Source organism: Scomber japonicus, chromosome 15, assembly GCF_027409825.1.
Source record: "Scomber japonicus isolate fScoJap1 chromosome 15, fScoJap1.pri, whole genome shotgun sequence".
Classification (NCBI taxonomy): Eukaryota; Metazoa; Chordata; class Actinopteri; order Scombriformes; family Scombridae; genus Scomber; species Scomber japonicus.
In genome coordinates, this window is record NC_070592.1 from 19448334 (window position 1) to 19472708 (window position 24375).

General features: G+C 41.3%; 1 protein-coding gene across 1 annotated transcript in view; it reads right to left on the bottom strand.

Annotated features, from left to right (window-relative positions):
• Positions 1–24375, bottom strand: part of LOC128373916 (electrogenic aspartate/glutamate antiporter SLC25A13, mitochondrial) — a 45911-nt gene that overhangs the window by 630 nt on the left and 20906 nt on the right. Inside the window, exons 8-17 of the mRNA XM_053334112.1 lie at positions 23100–23193; positions 21854–21938; positions 18981–19068; positions 17281–17439; positions 15374–15426; positions 14841–14921; positions 9016–9156; positions 5469–5607; positions 1248–1406; positions 601–691 (exon numbers count right to left, since the gene is read on the bottom strand). Of these exons, the coding sequence (XP_053190087.1) occupies positions 601–691; positions 1248–1406; positions 5469–5607; positions 9016–9156; positions 14841–14921; positions 15374–15426; positions 17281–17439; positions 18981–19068; positions 21854–21938; positions 23100–23193 (1090 nt within the window). The remainder of the gene's footprint in view (positions 1–600; positions 692–1247; positions 1407–5468; positions 5608–9015; positions 9157–14840; positions 14922–15373; positions 15427–17280; positions 17440–18980; positions 19069–21853; positions 21939–23099; positions 23194–24375) is intronic.

Consider the following 24375-nt stretch of genomic DNA (forward strand, 5'->3'; position numbering starts at 1 on the left):
AAAAGTAACGAGCCCATCCAACGGATACATGCATGTGAAATACAGCCTCGGCTGTCCATTAAAAGAAGCATTTTGAGAGGTTCACCACCTCTATTCTCTGCCGGACCTTTTCGACTTCACAGAGGCAGTGAATTATTCCTAAGTGTGACCTATTTTCAGGCGGAAAATGAGCTTGTTTCAATCCCAGAAGTGGAGAAAGTACGTGTGGACGTCAAATGGGTGCTGCCTGCCCTGATCATGGTGCGGTGAAATTCTTGAGTTTGAGAAAATTGTTACATCCAGATCTCTGAGCGAGGGCTTCAGTCTGTCAGCTAATGTGCTCAAAAATTATTTTTGGTCTTGCGGCATTTCTTTCTCTGGCAGAGGAGGGTGGACACCCACCAAGAGCGGTTATGTTGAAATGAACCCCTATTGTTCTACAAGGAGGTGGTGGTCTTTGATAAAAGGATGAATAATCTGCAGTCTTCTGTCTTAAAACAGAAATAACTACAATCAAGCAGCAGAAATGTTTTAGAAAACGTTTACTGCAGTGTGGTTGACAGTAAACAGGCAACGAAGCTGGAGAGAGAGAGAGAGAGAGAGAGAGAGAGAGAGACTTACTGTCCTCCAAAGTCGATATAGAACCAGCGCTGCAGAAGCTCATAGGTCACCAGGGTCACACCAAACTGGGGCGAAGATCGAAACACTCGAGCTGCAGGAAAGGATGGAAATCTGTTCATTCACAGTTATAAAGACGCTCATCTACACAAACACATAATCAAGGGGTACAGTTTTGGTTTTGGGGGGGGCGGGGGTGACATCAGAGGGTCTTTATCAGAAAAACAAAAGTATATTTAACACATGGACAAAAACTAAAGAGAAATATGTTATGACATTATTTGTACTTTCATATACTTAAGATGACATGTTCATGTGAAAACTTACTAGACTTACTAAACTGTTATAGTTTGTGCACTGAATAGTAAAACATAGTCCTGATTAAAGACTTTTTTCTTCATGTACTAGTAAATTAAATTTAAATGTTCTTCTTTTGGACTGATCTGATTGAACATCCAATTTATAATATTTTAATATAAAAACACTGTAAAACTCTGTATTGTTAATTTAAAGTTTAAAGTTAAATCCTGTTCAGTCTCTCAGATACAGACTCAATACTTGATATTATGGATAATGTTTAGTGTCTTCACAGTCCTTCACTATTATATATTTGCCTAATATCCAATTCTAGCATATGTCAGCAACTGTACCTCCAGCTCCTTTCCAAAATGCTCGGGGTCCCTCTTCTCTGAGAATCTTCCAGAAGCAGTCCACCAGGCCGCTGTAGGTGGTCTGGCCCGCACGTGCTGCCACCTGTAGCCTGGTCTTGATCACGTCTGCTGGGGTCACCAGAGAGGCCGCTGGCATGCCTGGAGGAGGAAGAATGCACGAGTGAACTTGTGTGACACTTTTTTTTCCTTCTTTTTTTTTAAAGCAGTCTGATGTGTTTGATTCTAAATAGAACACACGTTTAAAATCAGCCCCCAACAAATGAGATGGTTTGTAGAAAGCAGCCATCAGGATCTTGCATATCATCGTAACATGCATCTGATAGAGTGGTTTTATCATTCTTTGTTCGCCCCTTTAAAACACGTCATCTTGGGTTTTGACCATCTTGCAGCAAGTCCGCCGCGTACATACACTATACACAAGTAGGGGCCAGTTCCTATCACTTCACCATCAACCAATCCATACCACCAGCGAGGCCATTATTTAATCTCTACCTTTTCTCTTCCTTTCCTCTCTCTCCCACTTTTCTTACAGCCGTTTGAAAGGGGCCAGACAATGGACGGTAATGAGAGCAATGCACACTGTGCCCCGTGTGCCTGTGAAAGTGACTGGCTGACTGAAGGGAGTGACTGCAAAGCCCCCACTCCATCCACTTCAGCCATGAATGGGCTCAATCATTGATGGCTCGGTCATTACCATCAACTGCCCTCTTGACGATTTACTCTGACTTCTTGGTTTTTGTGGCGGCCAAACGAGCTATTCAGTGGGCCTGATCAACTCAGCATTAGGTAGCCGACTGGCACCCGGCGGAGACTGACCACCTGCACTGAACTCAAGAGAGGAAGTAGAAAGGAGAGGAGAGGAGAGGAGAGGAGAGGAGAGGAGAGGAGAGGAGAGGAGAGGAGAAGGAGAGCAGAGGAGAGCAGAGGAGAGGAGAGGAGACGAGAGGAGAGGAGAGGAGAAGAGAGGAGAGGAGATAAGAGGAGGAGAGGAGAGGAGAGGAGAAGAGAGGAGAGGAGAAGGAGAGGAGAGGAGAGGAGGAGGAGGGGGACAGGAGAAGGAGAGGAGAGGAGAGGAGAAGAGAAGAGAGGAGAGGGGAGGAGAGGAGAGGAGTGGAGAAGAGAGGAGAGGAGAAGAGAAGAGAAGAGAGGAGAGGAGAGGAGAAGAGAGGAGAGGAGAAGAGAGGAGAAGAGAGGAGAAGAGAGGAGAGGAGAGGAGAGGAGAGGAGAAGAGAGGAGAAGAGAGGAGAAGAGAGGAGAGGAGAGGAGAGGAGAGGAGAGGAGAGGAGAAGGAGAGGAGAAGAGAGGAGAGGGACAGGAGAAGGAGAGGAGAAGAGAGGAGAGGAGAGGAGAGGAGAGGAGAAGGAGGAGGAGAAGAGAGGAGAGGAGAGGAGAGGAGAGGGACAGGAGAAGGAGAGGAGAGGAGAGGAGGAGAGGAGAGGAGGAGAGGAGAGGAGAAGAGAGGAATGAGGATGTTTGAAGTGTTCCTGGTATGTGCATAACATGTTTATGTTCAGCTCTGTAGTCTTTGCTCTGTCTCTATTTATGTGTCTTCTTGAAACTTGTGTATTAGGACACTGAGAACCAGAACAAAACAAAGTTGAATTCCTTGCATGTGTAAACATATTTGGCCTATAAATCAGATTCCAATGTTTTCTGTGGTTTTTGACATGCAACAGAAAATAGTTGGAAATGGAGATAAAAGAAAGTTTAAAAGAACAAGCGACCTGAAGTGAGCTAGTGTAGACACTCTGAACCTCCAAAGATTAAAACCAAGTGGATACTGCAGAATAATTTATGTTGTCTTTTAAAGAGGAAACTGATTCATGCTAAGGATACTTTATACATGAATAATTTGGTATTTCGTTTAATTTTGTAAGCATTAAAAGTGTAGCCCTGAGATATATCAATGACTACATGGCTGCTAATTAAATAATTAATTAACTAATTCATTATTTACTTTATACTAATTAATTATTTACTACTAATTATTGTAATGAACAATTAATCTGTGGGTCATTTTTTGATTAACTCATTGTTTTTCTAAAAATTGTCACAAAAGTGTGAAAGATGTGCAACATGATTTCCCAACATGATGTCTTCAACAGTTTAAGACCTAAAAATGTTCCTTTTACAGAACAGAGAAAAAAAAGCAAATACTCACATTTTTGAAACTGGAACAACCAAATACTTTTCAATATATTCATTTATGGAATTTAAAGGTGTCTTAAACAATTGATCAATTATTATTATCAACAATTAACATAATATGCAATATATGCAAATCAACATATGCAGAGTGATTTCTGTGAATCAACAAACTGTTTCAGCTCTACGTGGCTAAAATCCAAACTTTATTTGGTGTGGTTCAAATATTTGACCTGCCAGCTGTACAGTAAAGGTAGGTCTTCTGTCTGGGCACCATTAATAATATTTATAACAGATTTTATGCTAATGTGGCCAGTAGTTGTTGGCATATTGACGAAGGGACAGACTTAACAAGACTTATATTCCTCACACCCTACAGCCAATAAAGCCAAAAACTCCCTACATGATTCTCATTCTCTTTATGGGAGGGCTAATGCGAGTTAGAGATGGCCAACACTATGTTCTTCACAGACCAGAGCAATGCCTGACTAAATAATGCTGAACAAACTCAGCATGTAATTCAATTTCCTGTGCTGACTGTAAAACACTAATTGCCAGAATGCTGAAACCGCTGATAAATACATGTGAAAGGAGGATGATAAATGTGTCGATGTAATGAAAAAAATAAAGAAATCATGGAGCTGGTTTCAGCTCGGAGTCTGTGGGCCGTGGCTGCCAGTCTTGTGGTGAGAAACCAAAGTAAAAAATGAAGGAGGGAGAAAAAATTTATGATTTTTCCGTGTTGTGCCATGCCTCGGCGTCAAAAAGAGAGTGCTGCCGCTCACACATCTCTGAGGATTCAAAACAAATAGAAATCTTTTTATGCAAATGTTCAAAAACCTTGACAGGGGAGTGCTGGGCTGTTATTAATGTTTTCTTTTGGATAAATCAAGTATTAAAACATAGATATGCACAAATAGCACAAAAAGGACTGTATACATTTTGACATGCATAAAGTATGCACACCACAGTTTGTGTGGGTGTGTGTGCTAGTGTGCTTGCATGCATGCGTGTATGTGCATGTACAACATATTAGGATTGGAAAGCCTCCCTGCCGGCCTGGTTGGCAGGCATCTGAGGCGCTTCCCTGCTGCAGGGCTCCAAAACCTCAGTCCCCCAATCACTGAGCAGCGCTCTAATTAGCAGCTACCGCCATGGAGCCTGCGGTCAGGGGCTGCCTGGCTTCCAAACTCAGAGCTCTGCTACTGTTACTGCAGCCTGTGGAGGTCTGAGGCGAGAGCAGAGTGAGACCTGCTCTCACACTTTGTTCCAAACATTTCTTTTCATGAACTTCAAGGCGCTGCTGTTCTCCTCAGGGACTGAAGCTGACTTTGGTTCACTAGGGACAGTCAGATATTTTACATGCCAAAATGCTTACCTATAATGTTACCTATAAGCTCATACTATAACAATGCATCATGTCATTAATTGGATCATTTTTTCTGCTGATGACCCACTAAAATGAAGTGATGTCTACGTGTGACCTGCCTGAGAGAGGACATGAGTTGTGATTCTGTGATTCTCTCAGATTGCTTCATTTGTAACAAAAAAGAAAAAAAAGAAGAGAAAGGTCAAACATAAATTGATATCTGATATGAAATTCCACTTTGTTTAACCCCCACAAATATATAAACACTTAATTTTTCATATCACACAAGTTGATCATTTAATAGCCCGCTGCTATTGGTAAGAATCAAATGTCAAGAGGAAAAATGCATATTTCCATAGCACTTACTCAGAAATGTTTGATGGATAAAGTTCATATTCAAAGTAAAAAACAAGAACTATTTACTTTTACCACTGAAAAAAATAGGAGACATTTTACTAGTTTTCTTCTTATTCTTGTGTACATATTCAGGATTGAATCACTACTCTGAATGACATCTCAGAAAATACACAAAGGTGCGCTTGATTTTGATTGTTATCCAAAGATCCCGCAGGTACAATTCTGATGTTATTTGGGAATTTCAGACTCCCCGCTACATTTAAGCTTGATTAAACTTCTCTATCCCTTGACAGCTGAAGTATAAAGGCGCTAGGGGTCAAGTGTTTTACCTGCCAGAGCTCCAGCAAGCAGCATCTTGGCTGGCCCTATCCGCCCATCCTCATCAGAGAAGTAAGTCTTGCCGTGAGCGTAGCAGGGGAAGTAAATGGCTGAGAAGGGGATGTCCCGCAGGAAACAAGCTTTGGAACCCTGGAGAACAACAAAAAGAGATATTTCAGATCATATTATTGGAATGGGAATTGAACATTCAGAAAGAGAAAACAAAGATAAAAAGGAAACGGTAGCAGAGGAAGAGTGATGGAGCTCGGGGGGATTCAGACCTTGACTGCTGGCCGGGCTCTTTAAAAGATGAATCGTTTTTTTTCTTGCAACAATATGAAACATCAACTGTCCAGATGCTCAAATGCAAAAAGGACCTGCTTCCAAAACTCTTACATGAAATATCAACCACAACATGCCAAAAAAACACAAAACACGTGTCTCTGTGTGAAAACGCTCCATATGTTGTCCTCAGCAGCAGGTGAGGTAGGCAGCTACAAAACCGAGGGGGGAAAAAAAAAAGACAGATCGGCTGACTGAAATAAATCTAGGGATGGGGAGAGGAGAAGAAGATGGCTCCTTGTCTGCCACTGTAAACAACACTATATCATCAAGACTATTTAGTTTCCTGATGCATTTCAAGCCTGTTGGCCCATTGCCACCTTCTTGATACAGTAACTACAGTCAACAGAAAGCGTTTAAAGAGCTGGGCAGGGTCTCCCCATTTTGGACAGGCTTCATTTAACTCCTGTGGGATAATCCTTTGGTTCCTACACACACACACACACATACACACACACACATACACACACATACACACAGGATTGGCAGATACCTGGGCTATCTCTTTCCCTCTCTTTCCTCTGGCACTTCTTGTCTGCCTGTCCCTCTTGTTCGCTGGCTGGGGCCCGAGTGCTGCTGAAAGCTAGGAGATTCTATCGTGGCGGGACAGACAAGCAGCGTCACAGGGACTGGGAGCAGCAGCCTTAATATTAGGGTAATGGTGTTGGGTTGTGTTGGGTAATGCACTGGCAGAACGGATCCAGAGAGAGTATGCACATATGTCCACGTGAATCCTTTTGTACCAACATGACATGCATAACTTTTCGTTCAGTGAGAAGAGACAAAATCTAAATCTATCTACAAATTCACATCTCTGATTAACTTCTGCACATGATTCGATTTAAACTTGACTTTATATTCATGAAACATCATCTGGATCCATATTCCTACAATGACAACTTTCCCCCAGTGATGAATGGTGGCGCTAGAGTGTCAGCCACCCTACCAGCCGGTAGCTCCACCAGCGGAGGGTGAGCGTCAGGATAATTACCCTGACAAAGGCAGCTCTGTGCCTGGGTGCAGCCCCTCCGGAGCCAGCCCGTCTGGGGCTTTTGCAGGCTGGAGCTCGTCTCCTCCCCACCTCCCCACCACCATCACCACAGCCAACACTGCTACGGCTTTCTCAATGCACTTTGTCTCCTCTCCGTGCACGCTGCAGAAGACGAGCGCAAAAGTGTGTGTGTGCAAGAACATGCACATGTTTAAACACACACTCTTGTGGTTAGTGCAGCTCTGAGCAGCATTCTCACAGACAGTTGAATGGAGACAATAGTTATATGGACTCGCACACACACACGCACACACACACACACACACACACACACACACACACACACACACACAAACAGGTCGGCAGGTAGACGAGACAAGAGGAGACTCCACATACTTTTACAGCCTTGTTAACAAAACCAAAAGGTTTACATGGAAGTTGTCTGTGCTGACAGGTGGCCACACCAGCAGAGAGACAGAGACAGCACACAGACAAGCTGGGAAACATGACAGTCCAGTGTTGTAAATAAGCAGCCAAAGATCGTTCACTAATTCAAATTTGACAACAAGGACAAAAATCATCTTACTTAACTAAAATTAGGCTAATTAATACAACCACAGGTACAAGATTGACATTTTCACAGTTGATTGTGTTTACAGTTGAAGCAGAATCTCTCCTGCTAAGCTCCATTAAGACTAATTTATGTAATTTCATTAGACATTAGGCTCTGTTTCACCCTGAGGGCTGTCCTTGTGTAGCCAGTTAAGCTGCTAATGTTAGCGGTAGCCACAGCTCGTTCATTGATTCCTATAGCTCTTCTGTCTGATAGCAAAATCCACAGCTGCATGTGTTTGTGTGTGTTTGCGTGTCAGTGTGCGTATGTGAAAGGCAGAGAGAAAAATACAGAAAAATTACAGAAAAACTTGCCCTCATGTCAGCACTACCAAGAAAATATTTCTATAACACAACAGCATTGCTATATTAGCCACTAATATGACATTGTAAGCTTTCGTCCTTCCTTTACAATATGTTGGGTGCATAATATCACACTACCCTAATATGTTCAAACAGTGCGCTGTAATTTTTACCCTGTGCCATTGAAAAATACCAATTATGGCAATTAAGGTTAAATACAGCTTTTAGCAGGAATTGTGCCTTTTCTTGTTCTTGAACAGAAGACCACATGGAATTGTTGATTTAAATGATAGCTGATGTGGGGTAAGGTAATATGTATAATTGTGCAAAAGTTAATAGAAAATCACATACGATTAAGTCATAATAGTAACGAGAAATAATGGATTGTTGTGAAGTTGTGAAGCTGATGAAAATACAATACAGTGGATATTGGACGTCTGGCAACAATTTGACTATTAACTGAGTAGAAACAAATCAAACATGAATTCAGAGTAATGTACAATCTGTTTCGGCTTTGAGCTTCATCCAATTTACAGATAAATGCAATTTTCTTTGTCAAATTTTCAAGTGTTTTGTCACCAAAAAAGTAAATGCCCAGTATCCTCCTAAATACCAAAAATGATGCTCTCCCCACATTTTCCTTCGTAATGAACTACATGTCACTGCCCCCAGTATGAATGGCCACCCTAAAGACTAAAAGAAGAGGTTTTTTTAACTCTAATTATTTCACCCAGTTTTAACAACGAGGCTTGCTTTGTAGGATAAAGTGCTGCTCTTCATTCTGCATACAATCTTGCACAAATGAGCCTCTCTGGCACATTTAGTATGACATGGGCGTTAGCATTAATATCAAATAACTTTAAACAATAACTCCAAAACCAGCCACAGTAACATACATCAGAATAAATGAAATGAACAACTGAGATGTAAATTTATTGTATGTAAAATATGTATTTTTATTTCAAGAGAGATGTCTCTCTTGATTTATTGTATATTAATATTGCATTTAAATTTCATGTATTAAATTGAATGTCTTAAAAACTACATTCTGTGTGCTGATGGAAATAACACGATCATATGTTTTAAAAATACTGCAGCAGTTTTAAACCTTAAAAAAAAACACGTGTGGTTCAGACACTGGGTCACACAGGTTATAACAATGAGTAACACAGCTCCATATCAGCAACCACTACAAGCTACATCAACAAATGACATGAGCCCATCAGTGCGCTGGTTACATCAGTGCACCTGGTTACATTGTGTGTGTGTGATGATTCATACATGCACCTTTTGACCTCAACATTTCCCACCTTGTAAAGTCCGAAGAAGCCAAGGTCTCTGATGACAGACAGGGCACTGACCCTCGGCCCTGTGGTGATCTCTCCTGCCACCTGCAGACGGATCTTTACAATCTCCAGTGGATTGGTGAAGATTACCTGGGAGCCACCAGCCTGGAGGAACAGAGACAAAAAGAGATGAAAATGACTGACTTAAAAAAGAAACGGACTAGATATACTCTATTTCAATATTTATTTCATCGGTGTAACGTGAGATTTCGTGTGTGTGTTGCCTGAGCTCAACTGAAAAGAGGTATTCATTTCAACAAATTAATTAAAAAGAAACTATAGAATTATAATAAAATCAAGACCGTGTGAGAACAAGTGATGTAATTTCACAGTCGTGCAGCCTCAGCAAAACAGCTGCAAAACAAACATGTAGAGAGGAGGAGAGTACAGGAGAGTGCCGGGAATCCAGCTGATGCAGTCAAGTCTGTCAGCTGTTTGTCTTCACCACACAGACCCTGCGGCGACTCTGACTTCTCTTTTTCTGTCCAACTGTCTTACTTTACACCATTCTCAAAACCTGTACTTGTGAAGGAAGGGCGACAGTACTGCTGCAAGTTCAGACTGGTTTCTTTGCCTTTCAGGTCGGCAGGGCTTTAAAGTATAAGAGGTAGCTGTGGTGGAGTTGTGGCAAGACAAACGCTTAACTGTGTCTCGTCCGGGAACTTGACAGCATTTCCAGAATTCTTGTAGATACTGGGCAATTTTTACAACGTTTGAAGACATTTTATTGCTGGGATTTGTCCGTCTTCAATTTTCCTTTTTCATCGTCTCAGTCTCTTCCTCTGCCATCTTTGGAGTATTGTCTCTCTTTCTGTCACTCTCTTTCTTTCTTTGACCTCCTCTCAAACGATCTCTCTCATCTTCTCTAATATTGTCCCTCTCTCTCGCTACGGTTGCCAGTGGTTACTGTAGCTACACGCAAAAGGGCAGCACATCGCAATTAGATAGCAATCGGTTGCCATGGCACCATCCCTGTCTTAAATAGGCCTGGTCCTGTTTGTTGTTGTTTCTCTCCCCCTTCTCTCCTCCTTCTTTCGCTTCGTTATGAATGATGGATTGTGTTCATCGACTCATGCTTTACGGGAAGGCATCAAGCTCCAATCTGCAACATGGGCAATTTTTTTTTTTTTTTTTTTGCTAAAAGTCCCTCAGAATAAAGTGTTACCATATATTACCTAAGATAAGGGAGGAGGGGGGGGGGGGAGATAAATCATAATCGTCTCATTGAAGGTGTGTGCAGCTGCTTTTTAAATAATAGTAAGTATAGTGGGCTACGCTTTTACTTTCAAGACCAGCAAGAGGCTGTGAATAGGAGGAAGGCTGCTGCTACATCTCACAGTTAAGTCTTTATGACTTGTTTTATGGAAATAACCAAGTTGATTACATGTTGGCTAATAGCGCGAGCATTAAGAGGCTATTGGTTCTGGCCCCTAACAGTGTTGGCGGATTCAATTGGACACTAATGAGATTGGAGATGGAGGAAATGGAGATGTTGTTTACTCAAGGAGAGTAAACAACAACATTGTTCAGAGAGATGAGCTGACAATTAGACCCGACAACATGAGATGAAACGAGTGACGGTGCAAAGCGTTTTGTGCGAGTCACTATCCCACGTGCCCTATTTTGGCAGAGCTCTATTCAACTGTGGAAACTACCTTTGGAAACATTGGACTTTGAGGACAGTAAAAAGGGGAGAATCAGACAAATAAACAAAGGGAGCTAATGAGAGAGAGAGAAAGATAGTGAGAGAGAAACAGAGAGAGGTGTAGTCAAAACAAGAGAAGTGCAGGAAGGTCGAGGTTGAGGTGGAGAGGTTGAGAGTTGTGATTATGGAGTGACAGCGTCGGCAGCCCTCTGATGATTCCCAGGTAATTACAAGGCAAGGTGATCCTTAGAAACCTGGGACGTCAGCACCTTATGCACGCACCACAGCTCCTGGCTATGTGTGTGTGTGTGTGTGTGTGTTGGTTGGAGAGCAGAAAAGGACCCCCTCCCAAAACATCTACACACACACACACGCCAACCATTCACTTAAAGCAAACTGGAAAAAAAATATTAACCACCATCCATAAATAACAATCACACTTTCATTTGTGCTGAACAGCCTTCGTGCTACAAGTGCAAGTCCTGCGTGTGTGCGTGTGCTAGATTCTCCGATAATGTTTTCATAATTCACGTCAGAGTCATTACAAAGACTTAAACCAACCGTTCAAACTGTGATACATTTACAACGGATACTAACACAGTGTTGCTGCACTTTTACTCTCAGTCTCACCCCACTCCTCCTTTCAGCAATGACCCAGTAAGTATTGTGTAACTTAAGTCTTAAAATGCAGGCCAGTAACTGCCAGATAAGCATCCAGCCAGCTCAGTCAACGGAGCATGCCATTCTTACCAAATAATCATTAGAAACTGGCAACGTACACTGGAGCTTAATGGTGCTGAGCCGCAGGTTTAGAGAGAGAAAGAGGAGGAGGTGAGGAGAGGAAAGGGTAGGTGAGAAAAGCCTAAAAGGAGCAAGAAATGAAAAGATGAGATGAAGATGGTGACGAAGAAGCTGCTTGAAATAAAAAAAGGTGCACACGAAACATTACGAGTCCCCTGTTTTCTCTGTTTTTCTCCCTTTCGTTCTGTCCTCTTCTTTATAGACTGCGGATCCGCGGCCGCCACTGTGGTCCAAACCAACACTTTCACAGCTACCAAATGATATAAACAGATTTCATGTGCTGTGGCTGGAGCTTTGCTAAAACACAGTTCAGGAGGGTTTCGACTTGTGTGTGTGTGTGTGTGTATGTGCATGTGTGTGTGTGTGTGTGTGTGTGTGTGTGTGTGTGTGTGTAAGATAAAGTGGCAGGCAGAGTGCAGTGCCAGCACTAACACCGGGGCCTCAGCCAGGATGAAAGGAGCTGTCACGACGGCTCACGGAGGAAAAGAGGAAAAATCCATCCATCCACACTCCTCTCCTCTACATTTATCCTCTCCTCTCCCTCTGCTTCTGTTATGGTTCTGCTTCTGAATCCATATGTGTTGTATAAAAAGGCAACCGCTATTTTTCACACCCAGTACAGTGGACAATATATCTCCAGTATATTAGCTTTCTTGTAGGTGAAGCGTTGTGCTCTTTAAATATAAAACAAATAAATTCGATATCCAGAACACGTGAAAATAAACTGCGCTAAAACATTTTTCAAACATATTCCCAGAACTAATAAGGTCAATTGAATGTGCCTGAGTGGGCCTAAACCTATAATGACTTGTGTATCCTGCTTTAGTGATCAGCATCAAAAGAGGCTTGAGTGAAAGACCTTCTTTCATTTGCTCAGGCTAAAGCTGGCGAGCTTGGTGGACCCACTATGTGTGTGTGTGTGTCTCTGTGTGTGTGTGTGTGTGTGTGTGTGTGTGTGCGTGTGCGTGCGTGCGTGTGTGTGTGCATGCATTGGGGGTAGACTGTGACAGCTCAGTGATCAAAACCTATGATGGGATTGAAGCAGGTAACAGACTGGGGGCGGGAGTCTCAGGTAGCAGCCACTGTCAATCTCTGTCCATTCCCTTAAATGTGTGTGTGTGTGTGTGTGTGTGTGTGTGTGTGCGTGTGCATGTCTGTGCACCTGTATGCTCTTCTGTTTGTCACACACGCACACACTCATGAAAACATGTACAGTATGGACGTTTGCTCTTTCACGTATGATCTCTACACGTTCCATCAACAAACAGTGACTGCTGGCCTCAAAACAGGTCAATGTCTGTCTGCTCAACTGTCAGAGGGGCGGCACTCAGAAAACAGGTAAACATAGTTAAGAGATGTATGCTGCCTTAGTACTGTACACACTGTCTGTGTACTGTACAGCATCGTTTCAGCACAGTGCACTTTGAAGAGCCAGGATGATGAAGAGGGAGAGAGGGGCAACATGTTTGGGGTATTATGAGAAAAAAGGTGCAAACTAAAATATTCAATGTTGACAGTATTTGAGTGAAATGCTCGTAGACTTTTGCAAACAAGATGAATATCTAGGGGCATGTTCACACAGAATGCTGTGAAACCGTTAGCAGGAGACAAACAAAATGGGGATTAACTCATAAAAAAACTTGCTCTGTAGAACTACTAAAAAGGTCAAAAACTCTACAGGGTTCCTTTTACTTGTCTTAGAAATCATTATTATGGAGTTCCAGTGTCTGACAGATTTAGGAAAAATTTCTCAGTGTGAATCTGAGTAAGACAACCAAGAACTTTATCTCAGTGAAGACAGGTGATGGTTATGAAAGATTAAACATTGTCACTGGTTGATGAAGCAGAGTCTCAGCTCTGCTCTTTTAGTTATTCAGAAGACGCGTACAGAAGCAGGCATCATATTGAAATGTAGTCTACAATTCAGCAAGTGCAGTTCACATTATATTTCTATGCATTGTGTACTTCTGTTTTCTCCTCAAGCTGCGTAAGAGTTTCAAGCATAAATGTCAACTTTAATGCAGCAAAAACTGAAGTCCAGTGCAATGTGGACAATTTACTTTAGAGCTGCGAAAACTGGTCGATTAATCACTTAGTCAATCCACAGAAAATTAATCAGTAACTGTTTTGATAAAAAGATAATAGTTTTTAGTCATTTTTAAGAAAAAAAACATTTAAATTCTCTGGTTCCCGCCTCTCAAACTAATGTAATACATATGATTATTTTCAGGTTTCTTTTGTGTTTTTTGGATAAAACAAGACAAGATTTGAGGTTGTTACCTTGGACAGTAATCAACATTTTTCACCTTTTTCTGATTGATTAATAATGAAAGTCATCATTACTTTCAGCCTTCAATTACTTTTCTGCTTGTTTTTGTAAAACAAAAAATGCAGAAAACACTGGCTGGCAATGAGGTGTGTGAACACCACCATTGAGACATTTTTATTTCATTGTCCAGTACAGGTATTCCGTGCCCTCAAAATTACCACAATGGAAATCAGTGGAATGAATACTGCTTTCCACTAGAAATCCCACAATACAGTGCATGTTACAGTTGTAAGAATATTGTGCAACTTAACAGCTGTCAGCAATGATGCAAAATGATGATAAGTATCGATCTCAATTTACTGCTCACTATAGGGTGTCTAGTATATAGACAGTACTGGGTGAGTAATGGAAGTTATTTCAGACACAGCCCTTATCTTTGTATTTCAATACATCATGTACAGTTACACGTCACAATTCACAAAGTAATATATAAAATGAGATTTGATTAGATTTGACAGTTTTGCTGTGAAAGTCAAAACATTTAAAATGGTAAAATAGTTGGAATAACACAAAAAGCCAAATGTCTTATTACCACTGTGGTCCCAGTAGTGGAACTGTCCCTGAGAGGGAGGTCTGCTTATAATATAGTCTTACATAGGGTCTTGGCTAAATGCGCAGATTGTTGAGTCTTTTGAGTTGTTAGTATAAAAAAACCTCTTGAATGTATCACTCAATGGTCAAATGGTTTAAATTCTGAACAAGGAGAAAAAATCCAAGGCACTGTGAGTCTTGTGGATAATAATATTTAATATTTCATGGCAGACACCAACACATTTTGGCTAAACGCCTTAGTCAGGATCTACACCCTGGGTGTAGGTTATACTGGGTGTACTCAGAACTCTGAGTACCTTGGATTTTCCTTATTGCTTGCAATTCTTAAGAAACTTGACTCTAATGAGCAACTTTTACCATCTGTTAAAGTATCAAAAATGGAATCGTCTTTTTTTAACAGTCTTAAATTCTAATGATCTAACTCTCCACATTACATTACATAAAGCCTGATTTGAGACTCACACATGCACCAGCCATGATCTCAGCAGGCAGAGGGACCGTGCCATCTTTCTGCCTGGTCTTTCCTCGCACGAAGTCATTCACCTAGAAACACAAAAGTTACAACATCATGCAAAGACCAACAAATTAATATATATACAGGCTATACAATATTTTATGCAGGACATAAATATAGTCAATAGTAGACTATATTTTGTTTACACTTAAAGATACACTTGTATTAATTTAAATGTACATCTTTGGTATCAGTGCTATTAACAAGCATTAAACATTATCAGGTATTGGTTGTAACTGATATTATTACTAATTTTAGCTACATACATTAAATTCTTTGTCTCATCAAGAGACCCGATGGACATTTAACAGATGCAGGTATATTGTAATGTTGCTAACTGTCCTGTGGTTATGTGGTCACATTCATATGTGTGTTGTGTGTGTATAAAATACATATCAAACATCAAAACGATGGAATAACTGCTTGGATCTCTTTCTGTGTCAATGTGCATGTCTGCGTGCTTGCTAACGCAGTGACTTACTGTGAGCTTTATGGCTTTCTCGGGCGCCACACCCAGTAGCTGTGGTACCAGACCTATCATTAGGAAATGACGAGATGATTAGAAAAAAAGAGTGCTGTGGTCCCCCTACTCACACACTAACACACTCTCTCTCACACACACAGACACACACACACACACACACCACTTCCACACACTCCACATGAAGTGCGGCTTCCCGCTGCATGCGTTCGACCCTACAAGATCCCCCAGACGCTAATGAAATCTACTGATGTGGAGTGTGGGGACATCAGAGTAGCAACAGGAGAGAGAGGAAGACGGGGTAAAGAGAGGATGAAGAGAGAGAAACTGTTTCCCAGAATAGGAAAAAAGGGCACAGTATAAAACAAACCGACCAAAAGTTTACGCAGACCTCAATTACAACCCAGAGCCGGATAAAAATAAACAAAATAATCACAACAGAGCACAATGAAACTTGGCCCCCTACCCAGCCCAAAGGCAAGAAGCACAGACACACACATACACACACATTTCCTGAAAGTAACAAACACAGTTAATAATCTACAGTCGTTTGTGTGCAGCGAGGCCACACACACACATAATCATATACTCAATTTGGAACTTGGCTAAAGGACCTGCTTGGAACCAAAATCATTTTTGAAATATTTTTTCAAAGTGCTCACATACTTTCTTCAACACAGCATATACACATACATACACCCACACGGACATGGAAAAATCTTGGAACTATACTCGCTGTTTCTCTTGTGCTGTTTTGTTTATGAGAGATCCCGGCATCATACTACAAAAGCAACCGTGCCAATTTTCCGATGCTGATTCTTCGCTAAGCAGATTTTTTTTGACAGTGAAGGCACTTTCAACTTGTATTACATAACTACAGTTTGGCGGTCAGAATACTGGTCTGGCCATCCATCTGGAGCCAGACCTGTCTGTCTCTGTGTCTGTGAAGCCTTTTCCATTCTTGATGGCCTTTGTGTTTCCCACAGAAATTCAAGCATTCAAGTTTCCTCTAGGGAGCCCAAAGCTGTCAATCAAAATCATGAGATTTTAAAAAGGGTCCGCCACCATTTCAAAAGTCCTCTTTTTTTCAGTTCTTCTAAGACCTCAACAATACGGACGCAGACACACTAACCCCTGTTTCTGAAGACAGGGCAGGTAGTCATTAGAGATGTCATGCCCTGGTATGTGTGTACCTGCATGCCCAAGTAGTTGCTGCATGGTGCATACTTGTGTGTCTGCTTTGGATGTGTATGTGCTCCTTTGAGTGTGTAAGTTCAGACTTACGACATCACCACTTTGTGACACAGGCCTAAAGGTATGTGGCCTTGCGTGTGACGTTCATTGTCCTGCTCTGAAAGTCCGCAGAAAACCGGTAATCACTTCAAAGGAGACAGGTCAACAGAGAGGTGAACTCACACCGCCCTCCTGTCCACCCTACACTTTTCTTCTCCTCTCGTCTCCCTTCTCTTCTCTTTTATTGTCCTCACTATTCACTTGTTCTTTTTTCTCTCCCATCTAAGATCTTTTTTTTCTTCTCAAAACCTGTTTTGTGGATTTGGGTGCCTGTGAGTTGTTTTTGGGATGGATTTTGGCCAATTTATTTTTGTTTTGACTTAATAACATATATTGAATGTAAAACCCAAATGTGTACATTGCTCTCTAGCATGACCATGGTGGCCACTACAATCGGATGAAAATACTTTTGTCTGAGTTCCTATATGACAAAAAGAATGACAAACTACTTATGTTGCATCATAGTGAATGTATAATATACATTCAAGCTATATAACAAACTAAATTCTGCTTGATGCCAACAGTACAGTTTGTAACCATGACCTATTAGCACCAACAAGTGTATATGGCTGTATGAACATGGGGCGTTTGAGTTTGTGTTTGAGCATACTGACCTCGGTAAAGGCCGAAGGCGCCCTCGTAGCGGACCACCTTCTTAAAGCAGTCGAAGCTGCTCTTGTACATGAGTTCTCCCACCAGAGAGCCGCTGCTCCTCTGGTTTTGCATGCGTGTCTTCACCAGGTCGATGGGATACACGGCTGTGGCACCCACAGCTATCAAAAGAAAACAACCCCAAAAAACAAGCATTTAGATATTAATTGCATGTTATGAAGATACTGTCCACTTATTTTAACACATATTGCTGGTATCATCATACTACTATTGTCTTCACTCTGTCTTAAAGGAATAGTTTTAAAACAGAGATTTGACTGAGAAGATTGATATCTTCCTTTAACCAGCATCCAGATTCAACTCCCACACTTGTGCTTACATATTTATAATTAATTGAACACTTCAGTATGCGTACTGACATTATGATCATAGATTATCCATGCCATCCATAGCTTTTACTTTAAATGGGTCACATAATGCTACAAAGCTACAACCTCAACCACATTTTAATTTAATCAATTATTTAATTGATTGACTTTGCAGATTGTAGTGTGCAGAAGTTTTTTTGCTTGTACCGCTTGTTGTTGCCCGTACCAATGAAGTGGCAGCAACTTTAATCCTTTAAAAAAATGCTACTGGCATGGAAAAGAATGGAAAAGATGTTGCTTGGGTTATGGGAAATTTTGATGATAATGACTTTCTCGTAACTTTCTTTCATTTTAGAAAACATTTTCATACAAGCTATTTGGCATGACCTGATAGAAATGTAGATTAAGTAGCTAAAACAAGTAAACTTTTATATTCAGTGGATTATTAAGAGTAAGAGAAACATTGCTTCTGGAAAGAGATGTTGCTGCAAACTTCCATTCTCCTCCATTACATTAAGGTGGCAAATCAAAACACAACTGGATGAGGAGATAGGTAAAGAGTGACAAATTATGTTTTTTGTAATTTAGGTGAACTGACCATTAGGAGGAGAAAGAAAAAGAGGAGGAGCGAGAAGGGGAAGTTTATAGGAGTAATGTTAAGAAAGACATTGAAGGAAGTGTTTTGAGTCGCGGTGTATTCGGCCAGTCAGACGGACACAAACAAAAAGAACTGACCCAAGGCGACAGACTTAATTAGAGAGAGGGACTGAGAGAGAAGAAGGGATGGCAGACCCATACCTCCTTATTAAGCTGTCTCCCTTGGGATACAAGGAGGAGGAGAGGAGAGGAATGAAGGAAGGAAGGGAGGAGTAAAGAAAACAAAGCAGTGGGGAGTCTGAAGCCAAACACAAGATCTGGGCACCCACCCTTCACCCCCCCCACACCCTCATCCTCCCTCTTCTGATCACTCACACAGGTACAAAAGAATCCACACAAGAGGGTTTTCCCATGGCACGCAGAGAGGCGAGAGACAGGACAGAGTGAGAGAGAGAGGGAAGGTAGACAGAGGGAAAGAGATAGAGATAGATTGAGCGAGAACAAGAAAGAGAGAGAGCGCACTTCTCTTTAAGCAGGGGAGCGACCGTTGCTCTTGTGAGCAAAGGAGAGGGCAATAAAGGGACCATTGTCCTCTGTCTCTCACCCTTTTCTTAGGAGGACAGCAGAGGGTGGGGGTTGGGGGGGGGCAGGTAGGCAGGCAAGCAGGTAGCTGAGGTGGGTGGATGGTGGGATGAAGTGGATGGGTATGCAGGGAGCCAATGGGGCGTGACTCTTACCCCCTGCCACTGATCCAAGGGCGAACCTGTAGACTGACTCTGCAACCTGGATGAGGATGGGGCGGGAGCCGTCACTGCCCAACTGCTGCTTGCACAGAGGAAAAGAGACAATAAAGACATTAGAGATTAATGATCTTTTGAATACACAAATAAAAACAGACTGGAAAAAGACATGACACAAGACAAGCGGCTGTTTCAGACATTTATTTCTCTACACCAATCTGAAAATATTTCAGTGCGTTTCTCATCTTTGCATGCCACACTCTTAATTCCCCCAGATCTGCGAGCTAAATTGCATGCTATTAAATCAATCATTTGTCATATTTGCTGTACAGTGTTTGACAGCGGGACATTTGTGCATGATGGTCATTTCATAAAATTATGTTGACAAGAAAATTAAATGTTTTTAATTTAAGGTTTACAATTTAAGGCGCACAAATAAAAATGTCTTTAAAGTCATAGATTACAATGATGGTTTAGTATGTCGTCAGTACGTTCTGTGTTAAATTATTTTATGGTAAAAGTATGACATAATATTAAGATATAATTGTGATTGAATGCAACAGAAAGTCCTGCACAAGTGATCATATGGTTGATTAGTTCAAACTGCCAGAATTAGTGAACTTTGAAACTAGAAGCTACTGTTCATAAAAGGCTCGATTCACAGGTTTTATGTACGAGTCTGTGAATCTGCACTCGATTGCTCTTCCTCAGCAACCGTGTCTCAGTGATCCAAGATTGAATTGCAAAAAATGAATATGAATTGTGAGAACTGAATGTGGAAGTATTAAAAGTTGAATTTTCAGTGAGGATCTAATACAGATTCAGAGCAACTGAATCAATTTCATAATATTACATTCACTTTTATTGGAATGCAGTTCCAAACTAATAAAAATACATTTCAAATTGGTTCAGATTCAGTTTTTCAATGCAATGATTAAAAGTAAACACAAATTGAAGTTATGTGATTCAAATTCAGTTTCAATGCAATTATTCAATTATAAATTATTCAAATTCAGTTTCTAGTGACAAATATTTCTTCCCACATGAAACTTTTTCACAGTAATGTAGAACTTTTAAAAAGTTTCATCTCAAAGTTCATTTTCAGATGTAATTACAATTCATGTCTATAATTCATGTCTATCAGACTTCTAATTGAAAAATAATGAGTAATTCTTTCAGCAAAACTATAAAAAAGTTAAAAACCCTTTAAATGTAATATTTAACAACTTTACTGAAATACACATATTTCATGCATTGCTCTTCTCCACCTGAAATGAAGGATACATGCAGAGGTGTTTTTGTTATTCGTTTTTTATTGCTCACTTGGATTGATGTTAGTCTTCAAAAAATCACTCAGTGTAACTTAATCTGTCTAAAACCGGTGTGTAATGCCATTAGTCAATTAAAACTGGAATCAAACTGATCATCACCACTATGCAGAGAGCAGAAGAGTGTTAGTAGCCAGCATTAGCCACAGAGTAACATTAGCAACACTCCCCCCCTCCACCTGAGGTACCTGTTGCCTTGCCTGGTCTGCCCAGCCCTGGCCTCTCGACCCTGGGGAGAGGGGGTTGGAGTGTGGTAAGTATGCATACGTGTGTGTGTGTGTGTGTGTGTGTGTGAATGAGTTTGTGAGTATGTGAGAGGGGGATGGGAGTCTCTAGAACAGGTCCACCTGTCGAAGTGAACTTCCACCCCCCTCCACAATTTATCCCCAGAGGTTTCTACCCAAACCTCCCCTTTACACAACCTCCTCCACTTGTGCCATCCTCCTCAGCTCTGTCTGCCTGTGGACTGGTGAAGCTTGGCAATACTTACTGACAGGATTTTGAGGGGAAAAGAGGGAACAAGTTAACAGGATACAGAGAAAAAGGCAAACCAGCAAAACATGTAGAGAAATAGGAGAAGAGGGAGAGAGACTAGATCAAAAAAGGAAATAGAGAGAACAAGCAAAAGATGAGGAGAGACAGCTCCAGCTAGCTGGCGGCCAGCCCCTGAGGCCAAACCACAAGGGCCTAAAGTGGCTCATTGTGGTGGGACTGGCGTCTGTGTAGTCTTGGGCCCCTTTGCTTGCTCCCCTTTGGCCCCAGCCTGCTCCAATATGGCCTGGCCAAGCCTTCACTGTAGCGCTGGAACCCACCAGGCAACACAACTCTGACCAAGCAGCCCGAGAAAGAAAACAGCCCTCTGCTCATCTGTCTGGCTGTCCATATGTCCTTCTTCCTTGTCCTTGTTACAAATTGCTTGTTAGATGCTGCAAAGCCTCTTCACAACTATCATTTGCAACTTGAAGCATGTTTGAGGTTCATTCATTCTTGAGCATGGCTTTGCTTTGCATTTACATGGATTTGTGAATTTTGTGTGTATGTTTTCTTAAGACATCAACCACATGTCAGGGAGAGGTCTAGTGGTGTTTTCTCTCAAGAAATTCTCTTTAAGTTCAAGTATATGATGGGAAGTTATTTGGACATAACTTGGTCTGAACCCTGGTATGAACTTTTGAAAATGAATACAACTGACAAAAAAACTGTCAGACTGGTATTTTGGGGTAAACTTTCTACTTTATACCTGACAAATCTTGTTTAGATCTGTGTCTCCTGTATTTGTTTCTCCCACTCATATATATAACTCTACAACAACGTCTCAATGAATTAGTTCTAAAAGTGAAATTAATGCCAAAACCACAAATCAAACTGATGTTATGGTGTTGAGGAGGCATTACTTGTGAACAGGAGATATCATTATCCTTAATTATAAATGTTAGTCATCTGTGCTGTGACAACTAGCCCAAAGGAATATACTGAGCTGAAAAAGAGCTGCCAGTGTGGAAGAGGAAACCAAACACATCAACAGGTTTTCATATTCTGTACCTGTCTCTGGACTTCAGCCAAGTTGTAGGGCAGGGCGCCCTCCTCCAGAGGAGCGATCTTCTCAATGTCTACTAAACCAACACGCCTGTTGAATTGAGAGAAGGAAGAGAGTGAGCGGTTTGAAGTAATTTTAAACTGCTGTAAAAACGCAGAAGATTATAAAATTTCATCCATGCATCACTTAGTCCGTGACCTTTGCAAGCACAATCTGTCAGTCTAAAGTTACTCAAAGTTTAAAGATACTTTGCCATCGTTCCATGTGAAAATATCGGTGCACTCACAAAACCAGACCTGGGCTTGCTATGATTGAGTATGGCAACTGATCTAAAGGAACTCCCATTCCTTTACCCGTTCATCCAAGTATAACAAAGATATTTAACCTTTGGATCGAAAAATACTGCCTCTTTCCATTGCATTCTGTGACGTCCCTAGATTCCCAGGCTGAGGGAATGGGGAACACCAAATCCCCCCACACCCCTCTCCTCTGAATATTCAGGCTATTATCTCTTGCATCTCCAATCAAGGGCAGCAGAGATGGCTATTAAAGTATCCCATTGCCCAGAAATAATAATCAGGTGGTGTCTCAGGCTGGGGTTAGAAATTATGAGTGCACTGGTTGGGCCGCGAGGCAGACGCAAAGGAAGTGGGGGAATGTGAGACACATACAGTTGTTTTGTGCTACGGATCATAGGCGGTGGAATTATCTTTTTTTTTAAGATAAATGGGAGTTTGAAATGGTTTTTGACTGAAAGAGGATTCTCTGGCGCTGATGTAGTCCTATCTGATTAATTGCAGAGTAGTTTGAGAAGGAAGAAAGCACTTGTCTCTCTGAGGTATAGACCCTCAGGCTAAAGGTGCACTTTGGGGGGTAAGTTTGGGATTGACTTACTCTCTACAACTCCCTGACAAGCAGGAGAAAAATACATGAGTAAAATATGAATTCAGTAGTTAGATGCTATTCCTCTGCACTGTTGTCCTTTTCTCAGTGAAACACAATAAAAACCTCGACATGCTTGGCCATCATATGACCATTAATGCTGATTATTTCCTTGAAGATCATTTGTATCACCGTGGACATGATTAAATGTATAAAGGCAACAATAGTTACACATAAAATATGGTCAAATTATAAAAAATTGAGCCATTAAATGAAAACATGCTTTTTTTCTTGATAGTTATGTTATGTGTTTTTTGTGTGTGTGTGTGTGTGTGTGTGTGTAAGCAAATTGTAGTATGTCTGTCTTACCCACGAGGCTCTGACAGGTCAGCCAGCTGAAAAAGGATGTCCACCTCCATGGGTGTCACCTGGCCAAATCTCTGAGCTGCCACAATGAACTCCTCTACACAGAAGAAAGAAAGAAAGACAAATTCTTGATTAGATAATAACTAAATTTACATGTATGACCATAGAAAAGGGTTCTCCAGCATATTAGTATGATTTTCGACTTTGAAAGTATCAGTGCCAAAAGAGGAATTAAACATCTGTTGACTGCATCGGACACATAAACTAAACTTAATTTGTTGAAGTGCCCCTTTAGAAAACTGGTAAATACAACAATATGTAAGAACTGGCATACAATAAAACATCTTAATTCCATATCCACCCATTTTCAATGTCTATAGTATTTGCAGAAAACTAAGCAGATGTTGTTTCAAGAGTCCAAACATTTTTTCTCCTCAGTCACTTCCGCTAGCTCATCCTGAGGTATCCAAATGCGTTCCCTGGCCAGATGGGATAAATATATATGATATGATGATTATGATACTCCACATGTTCTTCCCCTGTGGAGGTCCCCACATCCAGAACATAATGGATGAATTGCTATGTGTGTGTATATATATATATATACATACATACATACATACACATACACATACACACACACACACACACACACACACACACACACACACACACACACACACACATAACGTGGAGTATCATGATTGGGCATCTAAATCACGTCAATTGGCTCATTCTAATGAGAAAGAGACACTGATCCACTCTGAGCTCCTTCTGAATGATGGAGCTCTGAGCTACCAACCTCAAAGCTCATGGCCACGGGTAATATTAGATTGCAAATTGACAGATAAATCGACAGCCTTGCTTTCAGGCTCAGTTCCCTTTTTTAACATTACAGTACAAGGAAACATCCTCATGATTGCGGACAGGGAACCAATCTACTTGTCCATGTCATGCTCCATTATGCAAACCCTCACTTGATAAAATAACTATGATGCCACTATCCTCAACCCGGAGGGCGCTTTTTTCCAAAAATTTGAACTTGCTGACACTGACTCCTAACAGCTACACAGATGGCTGCAAACCACCACAGTGCTTGCTGGAGGTTATGTCCTAATGAAGCCAACAGAACTACATCATCAGCAAAGAGCGACGCAATTGTGATATCACCAAACTGGATACTCTCAACTCCTTGGCTGTGCTTTTCAATTCTGTCCAAGAATATTATTAACAGAATAGGTGATAAAGAACAGCCCTGGTGGCTCCGAAAGCCCGCTGA